We start from the raw sequence: 13,612 nt of genomic DNA, 5'->3' as shown, positions 1-13,612 counted from the left end.
GTTGGCTGGCTGCAATATAGATCAGAAATCCAACCTCCTCCATTTTAGCAGATGGGATAGCAGCCAAACTATAAGCCATACAGCTCGGCCATTCTTATCACGATGTGAATTTTTCAGGCAAGTTTGGTTTAACTTTGTTGTATGAGGCTATAAAAATGGGGCGAAACATCTTGATTGACAACTGAGTGTGACTCACAATTGTTAGAGTGTGTGCATTGGCGGCATCGGGCCACTGCGCCTCAATACCCTGATCGCTACTGTGCAGACTCTGGCTCTCAAATCCTCAAGATGGCAGCATTCACATCCGGGATAATTTGGCTTCTTTTCCGAATAGTGAGAGGAGGTGGAGATGCATCATCCACCTTTACATAGAGTCTGTGGCTTGTTGCTAATGGTTAAAAAATGCATTTGCAATTGAGGTGGGATGGAAAAGACCACAAATGGCTTTGAAGTAAATTCAACAAATATACAGAGACTTGAGAAGTAATATCGTGCGAGTGTTAAATTAACAACATAAACAAACGCAGTCCAGATCTGCTTGAAGATCAAACAACAAGGATGAAAAAAGACAAAATAAACATGTTTTTAAACCCAGATTGAATCATCAGTACAAACAATGGGAGTAAGCCAGTGTTGTGGTTGCGTGTCAGTAATGTAGATTACTTTCCAGCATGACTTAACACACCTCTGGGTTAAATGTGACACAATGGCAATCGCTACAGCACATTGTTTTGACATGTCGCCCGGTGGCAGTGTACCACTAACCCAGAGATGAACTTTCTATATTAATCCTGATTACTTAACGGCCGCACACTAAGAAGGCTCCAAATCAAGCTGTATTTAAAAAGGGAGATTGAAGTGGGGGGGAAAGGGCTGGTAATGGAATAGCAGCATTCCACCTACAACACGTAGTGTCCAAATTCAAATCAGCCATTATTGTGCAGGCAGCAGGGTGACAATAGCCTGCACTCAATGATACTATTCTGGGCTGACAAAAAGTATATTTCCAGTTATCTCTCTCTCCTGCCTCTAGTCCCTTCCTCAGGATTTTGAAAAGTGATAATCACAGGCCTTTTTCCTCTCATTCTATCTTTCCACAGAAAATCCCCTGATTCATTTAGTCCTTATCAGTTAAAAGTGAAGGGAAAACAAAGGATTTCCCTGAAACTCATACGCTGCTTCCCTGAAGGGGAAACTGGGCAGATAACGCTAAGGTGGCACGGCTTGGTCAGAGCAGAAGGTTTGAATTGTTGACTGTCTTTAACTATAGCAGTTGTATTTTTGACCAATGCCGCAAAATGCCCAAATGTCACTATAGAGTTGAACAAGAGAAGGTTGCATTGTCCCCCGGGACCTGGAACTATCAACTATCTGGTATTTTTCCCTGAAAAAAAATGACCCAAACAATCAAAGTTATCAAAGTAGTTGATACATTTGACGTTTGACTGATCAATAATTCAACCAATCATTACAGCTCTACATATTTTACAAATCAAATAGTGGGTATTTTGACCATAGACTTTTAAGTTTGGCACATGTCCCATCTACTAACCTAGATGAGGTGGGGCTTATGACCTATACTGCACCCTGCCACCAGGTGGCAATTAGGAGGATTTAGGAGGCTATGGAGACCCTTTGGTGTATATTTTGCGGAGCCCCTACGTTGTCCATCTGTATATACAGTCGATGGTTGTGAGAGAAGAAGTTAGCAGAATTGTTTTGGCCCCTCAGTCACTATCACAAACAACCAGTTGTGGTTCGAAACAACAAAACTTTGACGATAGAAGGACAAATATTCCTGTGTCCCCAAAAGGTTGAGGCATGATAAGGAATTGAAAGTTACAGTTAGTGCAAAGGCAGAGCAGTGTGAGGAAGGTGCAGACTTAATTAAGATTGAGGAGATATGTAGGCAGGAGGGAACGTGCTCTTCAAACAGATGAATTTTCAATTTGCATCGGAAGATTGGGGCATGACTATATAGTTCTGGCTGGAGGTGATCTCCATCACTGTGGAGAGAGAAGAGAGAGGGATATGTGGAGAGATGTCCAGATTGCCACAGGGGACACATGAGCAAAGTGAATGGAGGGCACAGCATCAATACAGTGAGTGGCACATTGTATTCTATGAAATACACCTCAAGGATCAGGGTGTGTTGTAATGGAAAAGGAAAATAAAGGCTAATAAAAGTTTCAGAAGAAGCCGACTTTGCAATAAATAATAAAAGAGCCGAAATAACATGTTAAATGTCAGTCAACGATTAATTTTTCATGAAAAATCTTCACTGCCTGAATATTCTCAAATTAAAAGTTTATTTTGCTTTACGTAATTGTAAATTAAAGATTTGGGAGTTTTGGACAGTTGTTGGACAAAATAATAAAATTTTAGGACATCACCTTGGGTTCCTTGTTGACAGGATCCTTTTGTTGATATTATATTGGCTATTAATAAAAGCCAATAAATGAAATAATCCTTAATTGAAAACTGATCACTTTTACAAAAGGAGACTGACTTCTTATTTATGAACTGTCGTTATTCAAGACAAACTACTCTGGGCTGCTAAAATAGGACACTCCCTCAAAGCAACCCTGTGAAACTGTTATCCATTTCAGGATGACACATGAAGCTCCAGAAGGGCTCAGGCCTGCAGACAGCTCCACAGTGATGCTGTAAATCACTGTGTCTAGTAAGTCTGGAATATAACAAAGCCTAACATTTCTTTTGGGTTAATGGCTTGTTGCAGTCTCCTCTTGGTTTATTTGACGTGTCAGTATGAGCTACTGACAATTCAGAATAGCAGTGTCTGTCTGAAGTTTTACTCAGTTACTGTATTGAGGTAAAAATGTTGAGATACCTGGTATTTCTCAATTTTACAGTAAAATTCTATTCTATATGTTACAAGAAGAAAAGACAGTTTTTTCAGCCTTTTAGAAAATACATGTCCTCCCATGTTAGAAATGAAAAGGAGTTAGGGCAATGTCTACAGATTAATTCAGAATTTGATAACTTGACTTCTAATTGTACCGTGTATGCAACACTGCTGACTGTGACTTAAATCTTTATCGTCCCTCATTCTTAAATTAATCTGATTCTCGGCATATCACTGCTCTTTTTCTATCTCCCTGTCCTCGCTTACCTCTTCCTTTTAAGGCCCTTTACTGCATTGTCTTAAAGAATCCTCAGTGAAAGCAAGTCCAATACATTTGTGCTCTTTTTTAGAGAAAACATCTTGCATTATCCTTATGACAAAAGGTCTATACTTTGTTCACACAATATATATGAATTAAGACACATAATATTTAAAAAAAACTGCCAAACAGGAAAATGAGTTACATACAATTTGACATTTTCACAAAAGATACAATGGCGCTTCCTATTGGCCACACTTTGAAGTGCAACCTCATGACAGTGAAAACGCATGGCAAATTAATAGTATGTAACAACTTGCACAAACTGTCTAATGGAAGCACAACACAGAAAATAAAGTATTTTAAATTTAACATGTCTCATAAATCTAAAAAATATCCGTTTTAGTTACATTTGGCTTAAGGCAAAGTTCTTGAAAAGTTTACATACAACCACAACATGTCGCTCCTCCGCGACATCAGCCGCAGGCTTGTATGATTGTTGAGGGTAAATATACTTTAAAATATACGTGGACTAAAGTGTTTCTTGAATGCTGAGTCACTACTCATATTGCTTGCATTTACACTATATCAAACTACAAACAGTATTTCATCTAAAGTATAAATACTTATCAGTCTGAGACTTAAGTTTTTTCTTTTCATAACCTCTTCCGAACTGTTTTTAATGTGTGATTATTGTGATGCTTTTTGTATACGTAGTTATTTTTACCATATGTATATTGTTTAAAACACTATAAAAAGAAGGATTATTATCATCATGATTGTTTTACTAGTTTTATTGGCCTACCAGGGCTTGAAGGGACATTCCGAGATGGAAAAATGTGAAACAACTGATACACACATAGTGTAATAACTATACACGCACACGCACACACACACACACACGCAATACAGTAAGTTAATTTTCAAAAGATGTCCCACTGCACCTTTGAATGTATATAGTTTTGGTATTGTATTTGACTTTTTTATAGTAAGCCTTATCTACCTTGCTTTTATTTGAATTTAAGTATTGTACTGCTGAGCTGAGCAGTTGCTTCTTGTCCAACACCATGTCATTGTACCGTTGACCCTGTGTTCACTTGGACAAAAATAAAACTTGAAACTTGAATAAAACCTGAAACTTGAGATGTGTGGAAGACAATCATAACAATATCCACCCTTCTCCACAGTAATGAGTTTTTCTGAACATGTTGCAGCAGGTTCAGCATAACAAAGACGCAGCAAAGGATGTTCACTATAGACTGAAATGAAAGGACTCATATCATTAAGGTATCCTGTGTATATTACAATAACTTAAATCCCACTGATATTGCTGTCAAGCTTTTATCCCGCTTACTGCAGGACAACACTTTTTTTCAATCTACCTGTGGCTGCCATCTTGGTCCACATGCCTGCTACCTAGTGATGACAGGTCACAAACTCAGCAGGCAGGAGAGGAAGCTTCTGCTCCAGCTGAAGGTGAATGGTCTCCAGAGAGCGTCTTCAAAACAATAATGACTTTTCCTAAATGTCCTTTTCGCAAAGTTTAGTTTTTCTAATGAACAAACTCTGTGACACCAATCATCAGTGCAAAAATACAACAGGTTGGGTGGCGCTGCTGTCACTTTAGCTACCTTATTACATCAGCGAAGAAGAAGAAAAAGAAAGAAGAAGAAGAGGAGGGCGTTTTCAGGCCAAACAGGAAGTGAAGACTTTGCTCGGGTGTCTTAAAAAACTGAATTAAATATTATAACCAGGCGATATATTCACATTCATGTTGTATAATTATTATAACAGAGTATTTGTGGCCGCTCATTGTCACGTTAAATTGCGGGCGGATTGGATGAGCTTACTGCGCAAGGCAACCATGGCAACTACGTTTACGGACGTGGTTGACGCAACACTTGCCGTAGCTTTTTTACGTAGAGCTGTGTTGTGGCTGGGAGGCGAGAGGAGTTTGCTGTTTCACGTGTTGTTGTTTCTAACAACCACAGCCTTTAAATAGAGATCAGAGCTCACTGATATCGGTTTCTGTAAAATGATGGATAATTAGTCTCTTCGCTTTGAACCCGGAATCGCAGGTGAGTGTGGTGGAAGCACTGCTATGCTAGTGTTAGCTTGTAATAGCGTGATGCTGTGTGAAATGTTCAATGGCGTTATATTAACCTTCATTTGAAACACAAGATGCATTGATCATTGAAAACCATAAGGTAAACATTCATTCATATGTCTTTGACAGCTATGGAGTTTCTCCCAGTGCTTGAGCCACTGGATAAACCCAAACAAGGCATGTGGTAAGTGAATCAAGATTAATTGCTGCAACTTGTGATCTTATTAAATGAAAAATAGCTTTTGCTCAAATGTGTTGGTTGTCCACAGGTATTCTTTAATACCCAGGGGGGGTGCTCCAGGTGTCGGTGTAGGTCACACCTGCACATTTATTTCATCTGGAGACGGAGGCAGAGGAAGAATCCTGATCGTTGGGGGAGCCAACCCCAGTGGAAGTTTCTCAGATTCACATTTCATAAATCTAGGTAATGTATATATGAAAATTTGTCCCATGTGGTGTTATTGATAAATACAGTTTTTAAATGAAGTCGCGTTAGTTTGACTGCAGGTCAATTCTAGTCATGCTAACTTGCTCCATATTAACATTAGTATTAAAACAACAAATTTGACCTTGGCTAAGACACTGTATATTGTATGAAATTACAATCATCACTGACTGTAATTTAGCGGAGGTGTAAGGAGAGCAGGTCCATTTGTGGACCTGCTCCACAAATGGTGTTTCTTTGCTGAATTTGCTTGTACGTTCAGATGCAATTTCTTTATAATTTTGATGTCTGACTCTCACCAGATAATCATGAATGGGACATTCCGGAGTGGGAGGGATTGGAGGCACGATATGAACACTGCAGCTTTGTGCCAGAGAGCTGCCCACAGAGCCTGTGGGTGTTCGGGGGGGCACAGTCGAGTGGCAATCGCAGTTGCATCCAGAAATTACAGCTCACAGGTAAATCCCAACTTGTGTTTACCTGGTTATATGTTTTTTGATCAGATAGATTTCACAAATAATCTAGGCTGTATTCATTGGAATTGCTGATGATATGAAATATGAAATCATCATCGTGTTTCGTTGCAGTGAAAACCTGCAGACTTTGCCGCATAATAGTGATGCATAAGTCTGTTTGGTTTATAACTGTGCTGTAGAAAATACTGTTTCTGTGGAATCGTCAAACGAGGTGATTGTACCTTGTGGGGCCATTGCTTTCTATAAATTGAGAACAATCCATTCTGTAATTTCTATTCTTGTCCAGACAGTGGCGCTCACTGGAAAGACATTTCAGTAAACGGGACGCCCCCTAGTCCGAGGACATACCACACCAACTCAGCCTGTCTCGGGGACACATTGTATGTCTTCTCTGGAGGTGAAGCAGGAGCTTCCCCTGTGTCCGACCAAAAACTTCATGTCTTCGATTCAGGTTTGTTTTGAATTTAAGTGAATTTAAAAGAAATTGAGATCTTCGAGTGAAAAAGAAAAGAAAAACTGAGCGTTTTGTTTTTGGCCAAAAGATTCTACCAAACTCATTGGTATAAGTGGTAGAAGAAACTTTTCTTTTTCATACCAGAAAAAAGAACTCTAATAATTTTTTACTTTAATGTGAATCTGTTCTAGTGTCTTTCACCTGGTCCCAACCAGAAACACAAGGCAGACACCCACCAGCCAGACACGGCCACATTATTGTAGCAGTTGGTTCGAAGATCTACTTTCACGGAGGCATGGCTGGAGAAAAATTCCACAATGACATGTACTCTCTCGACATAGGTAAGCCTGAACTCCTCCATCAATTCATTTCAGAGGATTTAGGTTTTAAGCCGCCTTGCAGTTATCTCAGATGATGATCACAGTGCAGGGGGAAATGCTGTCAAAACGTTGAACTTGAATAGTTAAAAATTTGCTTTTCTGTTTAGGGAGTATGAAGTGGGAGAAAGTGCAGACCAAAGGGGATATCCCACCTGGAATGGCAGCCCACTCGGCAGTGGTGCTGGGAAAGAACATCTACATCTTTGGAGGGATGAATAAGGATGGTGCCAGCAACTCCATGCACAGATTCAACACAGGTATCCTGCCTATTACAGATATTTTCTTCAGTATATATTTTACACCTGCTTATATCTGATCTTTTATACAAATGAAGCGGTGTAGTTCTCACAAAAATGTAAAAGATTATCTGAACACTTAGTGATATTATACTGTCTGCTTGCAGAAAAAAGTAGATGGTCCCTAATGAAGTTCAAAGGAGATATGCCACCAAATCGCTTGGACCACTCCATGTGTTTGTTGCCCTGGAAGGTGCATGAAGAAGAGCAGGTCGACCGCCCTGCTGCATCGGAGACAATACATCTGGCCTTTGTATTTGGAGGGATGGACACAACAGGTGTCATACATAATGACTGTATTGTGACTGTTGTGACATGATTGTAATATTAATTCACTCAAATTGTAATAAAGTGTTTTGACTCCATTATTGAGAACCTTACAAATGGTTAAGATGTTTCGAAACCTTATTTACATATTAATATGAACATTGTTTAGCAAATACTGACTATAGAGTCCTGTGATAAAGCTGGATTTTTATTTATTTGAGCCAGTCATCAATGTTTGTCAGTATTTATGCAAAGAATTGTACCCTATAATCATAAATGAATGCATGAGACAACTTTTTATATATCAAACATTTATTTCAATGTCTTTCCCGAAGTACAATGACCAGATTCAATAAATAACTTTTTATAATTGCCTGTGAACACAACGAGCCCTTGATCCCACAGACACTGTACTCAAGGGACCCACAAATACCTGCCCACCCACCCCGCTAAGCCCCTCCCCACAAGAGAACCCTAGTCGGACTGCCTGAGAACAGCAGCAGCAAGCCTCATATTGGGCTGATGAATATCTCCGCCTTCCAGCAAAGAGAACACCTCTCGCACACTGAAAACCTTTTAAAAGTCTTTCTTTAGATTCAGTATGGTTGTTTGTTATCGCCACCCCTTCCCAACCGTTCCACTCACTATTCGAGTCCCATCAGTCCAATATGTACATCTAGATGCCACTACCAGAGAGGCAAGGGGCGACAGAAGAGATGACTTAGATGACTTCAAAACCTGCCTACAACTCATCCTTCTCCTCCTGCTCGCTCTCAGCGCCCTCAGGTGGGGGGCCGCCCGCACTGCCATAAAGCTTGCTGATAATGGGCTGCACCACTTCTTCCAGCTCCTTCTTCTTGGCCTGGAAGTCTTCCAGCTCAGCCTCTTGGTGCGACTCCATCCACTCAATCTTCTCCTCTACTGCCTTCTCGATGATTTCCTTGTCTTCATCAGACAGCTTGCCTCCAAGCTTCTCCTTGTCGCCGATCTGGTTCTTCAGGGAGTAGGCGTAGCTCTCCAGCTCGTTGCGGGAGTCGATCCTCTCCTTCAGCTGCTTGTCCTCATCTGCAAAGCGCTCAGCGTCATTCACCATGCGCTCAATGTCCTCAGGTGTCAGGCGGTTCTGGTCGTTGGTGATTGTGATCTTGTTCTTGTTGCCTGTGCCCTTGTCTTCAGCTCCGACTCGCAGAATGCCATTGACATCAATTTCAAAAGTGACTTCAATCTGTGGTACGCCACGAGGGGCAGGAGGGATTCCTGTCAGGTCGAAGGTTCCCAGCAGATGGTTGTCTTTTGTCAGAGGACGCTCACCTGAAGAGAGAGTTAATAATAATTAAGCTTGGGTAGTGTTTAATTTTTCTTTCTGCATAAAAGGAAAATAAAAAACTATTGTGGAAGAGTTTTTTATACAGTATAATGTCCAAATCTTACCTTCATAGACCTTAATGGTGACAGTGGGCTGGTTATCAGAGGCTGTAGAGAAGATCTGAGATTTCTTGGTGGGCACCACAGTGTTCCTAGGGATCAGTTTAGTCATGACTCCTCCAACTGTCTCAATACCAAGAGTCAGCGGGCACACATCCAGAAGAACCACATCACCTGCAAGAGAGGAAAACGTTTAATAAACTGGATAAAATTGAAAGCCTGGCTCAGTGTGCGAGATACTATTATGAGGGAAATGACTTACCAGTGTCCTCCTCTCCAGAGAGCACTCCAGCCTGTACAGCAGCTCCATATGCAACAGCCTCATCAGGGTTGATGCCCCTAGATGGCTCCTTGCCATTGAAGAACTCCTTCACCAGCTGCTGAATTTTGGGGATACGGGTGGAGCCTCCAACCAGGACAATCTCATCAATGTCAGATTTCTTCAGGTCAGAATCTTCCAGCACCTTCTGTACAGGCTTCATGGTGGAACGGAACAGATCCTGGAAGAATACAAGACATGGTTAATAAGCTTACCAAAAATATTAACAGTTTTAAGCTGTGTTTATATAATTGAACTGTTACACTATGACATACCATGTTCAGCTCTTCAAACTTGGCACGGGTCAGTGTCTCAGAGAAGTCTTCTCCCTCAAAGAAGGACTCGATCTCAATGCGGGCCTGGTGCTGGGCGGACAGTCCCCTCTTTGCCTTTTCAACCTCACGACGCAGCTTCTGCACAGCACGGTGGTCTTTGCGCACATCTTTGCCAGTCTTCTTCTTGTACAGCTTGATGAAGTGCTCCATGACACGCTGGTCGAAGTCTTCACCTCCCAGGTGAGTGTCACCATTGGTGGCCACCACTTCAAATACGCCATTGTCGATGGTCAGGAGGGAGACATCAAAGGTGCCACCACCCAGATCAAACACAAGAATGTTCTTCTCGCCGTCCCTCTTGTCCAGACCATAAGCAATGGCAGCGGCAGTTCTAAAAGAAACAGTGATGGTTGTCTTTTAATATAGGCAAGAGGGGAAAACACGTACACACCATGAAAAAAAAAAATCCGGTGATTAAATCATTTTCATTGGACACTTACGGCTCATTGATGATTCTCATAACGATCAGACCAGCGATGGTTCCAGCATCCTTAGTAGCCTGACGCTGGGCATCATTGAAGTAAGCAGGGACGGTGACCACAGCGTGTGTGACCTGAGGGCGAAAAATAGGAGAGAAAATTTGACTCGGTTCATGGTTTATTTAGGACTTGAACATTCTTTGATGCATTTTCTTAATCATTTTTTTCATACCTTCTTGCCCAGGTAAGCCTCAGCAGTCTCCTTCATCTTAGTGAGCACCATAGCAGAGATCTCCTCTGGAGCAAATGACTTCATTACGCCACCGCCAATGTCCACCTGGATATGGGGCTTGCTCTTCTTCTCAGTGACCTAAGGAGAGAAATCATCAAGATTAATATCCAAGTACATCACTTAACCACTACCTGATGATCTTTTGACCACACAACCACAACTATTATGATCAGAGACTGACCTTGAAGGGAAAGTACTTGATGTCCTGCTGCACATGGGCGTCCCCCCAAATGCGTCCAATCAGTCTCTTGGCATCAAAAACCGTGTTCTCAGGGTTGGAGGTCAGCTGGTTCTTAGCAGCATCACCGATAAGGCGCTCGCCCTCACTGGTGAAGGCCACGTATGATGGGGTGATGCGGTTACCCTGGTCGTTGGCAATGATCTCCACACGGCCATTCTTGAACACTCCAACACTGAAGGAAAATATTTTATAGATTAGTGTTATCTAATTACAAAGATACATTATTACATTAATTTCTATAAGGACATAACAATCATGCAATGATCGGTCTTTTCCTCACCATGAATAGGTTGTGCCCAGGTCGATTCCAACCACAGTCCCCACTTGTTCCTTCCTGTCGTCGTCATCGGCAAACGCAGTGCCGGCGACCAGCAATACGACCAAAAGAAGCTTCATCTCCGCTTCTTGTTAAGCTCGGATCTCCAGAGAAAACCTGAAGAGAAGTAGAACAATGTAAGAACGTGGCCTTGCTAACGTGACGTGGGCTGTCTGCCTCCCAAATTCACGCCCGCCGACAGCTTATGCTAATGTTACGTGTCATTCATCGGGCTTCAGACTTTTGATGGCCGGGAGCTCGGCTAATGAATTCCCGCAAAACGTCAAACAATAAGCGTCGGAAGAAAATGAGTTGGCTGTATGGAGCCCCCACTGCTTTTATTCATCGTTAGCACGTTTTTTATCCACTGGCCGGTAGCTAGCTAACCACGTTACAGTGTCTAGCCGGCATGTGGGTGTAAATATTACTGTTGAGTATTGTTTAAAGTATTTTATTGTGATGAACTGTACATTGCAGTCACAATAACTGTACATCCGGATTTACAAAATACAAGAAGCCCTTCGGTTAAACACATCGCTCTCCTCCAATGTTAGCTTAGCTGCCTTGATGGTGTTTGCCTCGTAGAAATTATGAATTATTACATATCCGCGTAGTCATATTCATAACAGGAGTATACGTACTTGAACCGGAGTATTATCAGCGAGTCCTCGGCCTTGACGCTGCCTCTACGTGTGTTCTCTCGTTGCAAATCGTGTCTTCTCCTCTCTGTGTGTTCTGTACTCTTTTCTCTGTGAAGTGATTTCCGACGAGAGGGTCTCTCTCAATTTATAAGCAGTCACTTCTTCCCCGTCGTGGAGCCGCGCGATTGGCAGAGCGACGGTTTGTTGGAAGGCGCTTATTGGTGCGTCCCGGTACGCTGGCCGCCGCTGATTTGATGCTCGGCAGGTCGCGTCAACGTCACCGCTTTTGCAGCACCGCCGCCGACGCTGATTGGCTGTCTGTCGGCCAGCTCGAGGAAGTCTGATGGTGCAGCGACACGCCATTCATCCGACCAGGGCATGGCTGCATTTCCACACTCCATACATCATTAGTTCATGTTGCTTTCTTTCCTCTTTTTAAAACAATGACCCCCACCTGTAAGAGGGCAGACAGTCAGTCTCACCTGTTGCTTCCACCTGTGTTGGTTTCTAATGATGACTCACTGCTATGAGTAAGAGAAGCATGAACCCAGTGTAATATGTGTGACTAAATGGCCTAAAAGCAAAATGTTGTTGCATCAGTTGAACTGGATTAACTGGACGTTGCATCAGTGACAATTACATTTTGACACAAACACTCTCCAGCCAGCGATCACATAGATTTCACATAAACTGATATATTTTGCACATTTTGCACATAAGCAGGTTACAGGTTATGTAACACCTACATTCCACTGGGTCTGTCATATGGTCTCCTATCTCAAAAAGTCAAAATGGGTCAAGGTTAGCCAAACGGTTGCCAGCACGGCACCTCACAGTCTATATGATCCCTTTTAAATGTGCAGACTTAAATTGCTAAAATGTGTGACCGTAGATAAAATAATTAAACAAGCATTTATTAAATATTAAAGGTGTATGAAATAACTTTCCTCTTTCTTGCTTTCCTTGACAATGGTGTATGTCTTGATTATAATGTAACCTAATGTGTCTATTTTCAACTGACACACATATGCTGTTGAGCCAATTCTGGTTACTTATGTGGTATCCGAAATAGGAGGAAGACAATGATCATTCTTTAATAAGGGGATCTCGGTGAGATGAATCCACGAATCAGCGTGTTTCAAGATTTTTCAACTAAAAAAATCGCGGATATTATTGCAGCTGCCTGTTTTATTGTCTTTTGACTGAATTATAAAAAATGTTGACACACTAAATACGTCATTTTTTTTGTTTCAATACATTTCTAGAAATGACAGGGGAGAAACTAAATATGTGAAACCATTGTGTTTTGTTGTTTAAGGAATTTTTCTTTCTTGAAATTCCTGAAATGGTTCAGATAAAATTTTTGACCCTTAAGAAGACATTTTTTGAAATAATATTAGGCAGAGGAATCTATTAAATATATTTTTTTTGCCAGACACAGGCTACATTTATTCTCTATTTGTCTTTTTTTCACGATGCTCTATCTTTGACCCATTACTGAGTCCCTGGCTTACAGATATGAAAGGTTTCCAAATACAAATCTGCTAGCCAGTGATACAACCATTGACTTTCATCTTCCCTGTTGTGCTAAAGAGTAGACTACTGGGTAAAAAAAAAGGAAATTTTTGATGAGCTATAAAGGAGAAAGAGGGTATGCCGAAATCAGCTTGGTCTTTAGTGTTCCTCTCCTATAGCGTATGTTTCAGTGTTAGAAATTTTAGTAATAGTTTGGATATATAAATAATTTAGCTTTATGAATAAGTCATCCTTCAGGGAGGACTGAACAGCTTCAACACAATCATATCTGTTGATGTTATTGTTATGTTATTATATAATGAATGAAATTTTCACTGATGCTTTCCTTCGGTTTGACTTGATTTGCACAGTTTGAGAGGGACAGGTTAGGATATCAGGCTTAACACTTATTAGTGCCAAGCACTGACAGGCACTGACAGACTGCTCTATTGAAATTGTAAGGATTATTATTATTATTTTGTAGGCAAATTTATTGGCTTTTTGAGAGTTTCTCATGTGTATGAACAGGTAATCCCCTCTCTTCCCCATCTGCATTCCG

General features: G+C 41.3%; 3 protein-coding genes across 3 annotated transcripts in view; 1 reads left to right on the top strand and 2 right to left on the bottom strand.

Moving 5' to 3' along the window:
* The window catches only part of rgs3a (regulator of G protein signaling 3a), a 136,382-nt gene extending 131,764 nt beyond the window's left edge, over window positions 1-4,618 (bottom strand). Inside the window, exon 1 of the mRNA XM_062412391.1 lies at window positions 4,508-4,618. Within this exon, the coding sequence (XP_062268375.1) occupies window positions 4,508-4,532 (25 nt within the window). The 5' untranslated portion in view covers window positions 4,533-4,618. The remainder of the gene's footprint in view (window positions 1-4,507) is intronic.
* Window positions 4,619-5,018: 400 nt separating this feature from the next.
* rabepk (Rab9 effector protein with kelch motifs) lies at window positions 5,019-7,923 on the top strand. Its single transcript, XM_062412364.1, has 8 exons — window positions 5,019-5,203; window positions 5,362-5,416; window positions 5,502-5,656; window positions 5,980-6,135; window positions 6,440-6,604; window positions 6,799-6,948; window positions 7,095-7,244; window positions 7,391-7,923. Exons 2-8 carry the CDS (start codon window positions 5,364-5,366, stop codon window positions 7,600-7,602), a joined length of 1,041 nt encoding a protein of 346 aa, XP_062268348.1. The 5' UTR covers window positions 5,019-5,203; window positions 5,362-5,363; the 3' UTR covers window positions 7,603-7,923.
* Window positions 7,845-11,694, bottom strand: hspa5 (heat shock protein 5). The gene is made up of 9 exons (XM_062412363.1): window positions 11,539-11,694; window positions 10,862-11,014; window positions 10,522-10,753; window positions 10,281-10,418; window positions 10,070-10,182; window positions 9,570-9,960; window positions 9,238-9,475; window positions 8,982-9,149; window positions 7,845-8,861 (listed from the first exon to the last, which is right to left on the bottom strand). The coding sequence occupies exons 2-9, from the start codon at window positions 10,975-10,977 to the stop codon at window positions 8,293-8,295; spliced, it is 1,965 nt and encodes a 654-aa protein (XP_062268347.1). The 5' UTR covers window positions 10,978-11,014; window positions 11,539-11,694; the 3' UTR covers window positions 7,845-8,292.
* Window positions 11,695-13,612: the final 1,918 nt, after the last annotated feature.

The sequence above is a fragment of the Platichthys flesus genome, chromosome 19 (genome assembly GCF_949316205.1).
Source record: "Platichthys flesus chromosome 19, fPlaFle2.1, whole genome shotgun sequence".
Lineage (NCBI taxonomy): Eukaryota > Metazoa > Chordata > Actinopteri > Pleuronectiformes > Pleuronectidae > Platichthys > Platichthys flesus.
This window is presented reverse-complemented; position numbering and strand designations above follow the sequence as displayed.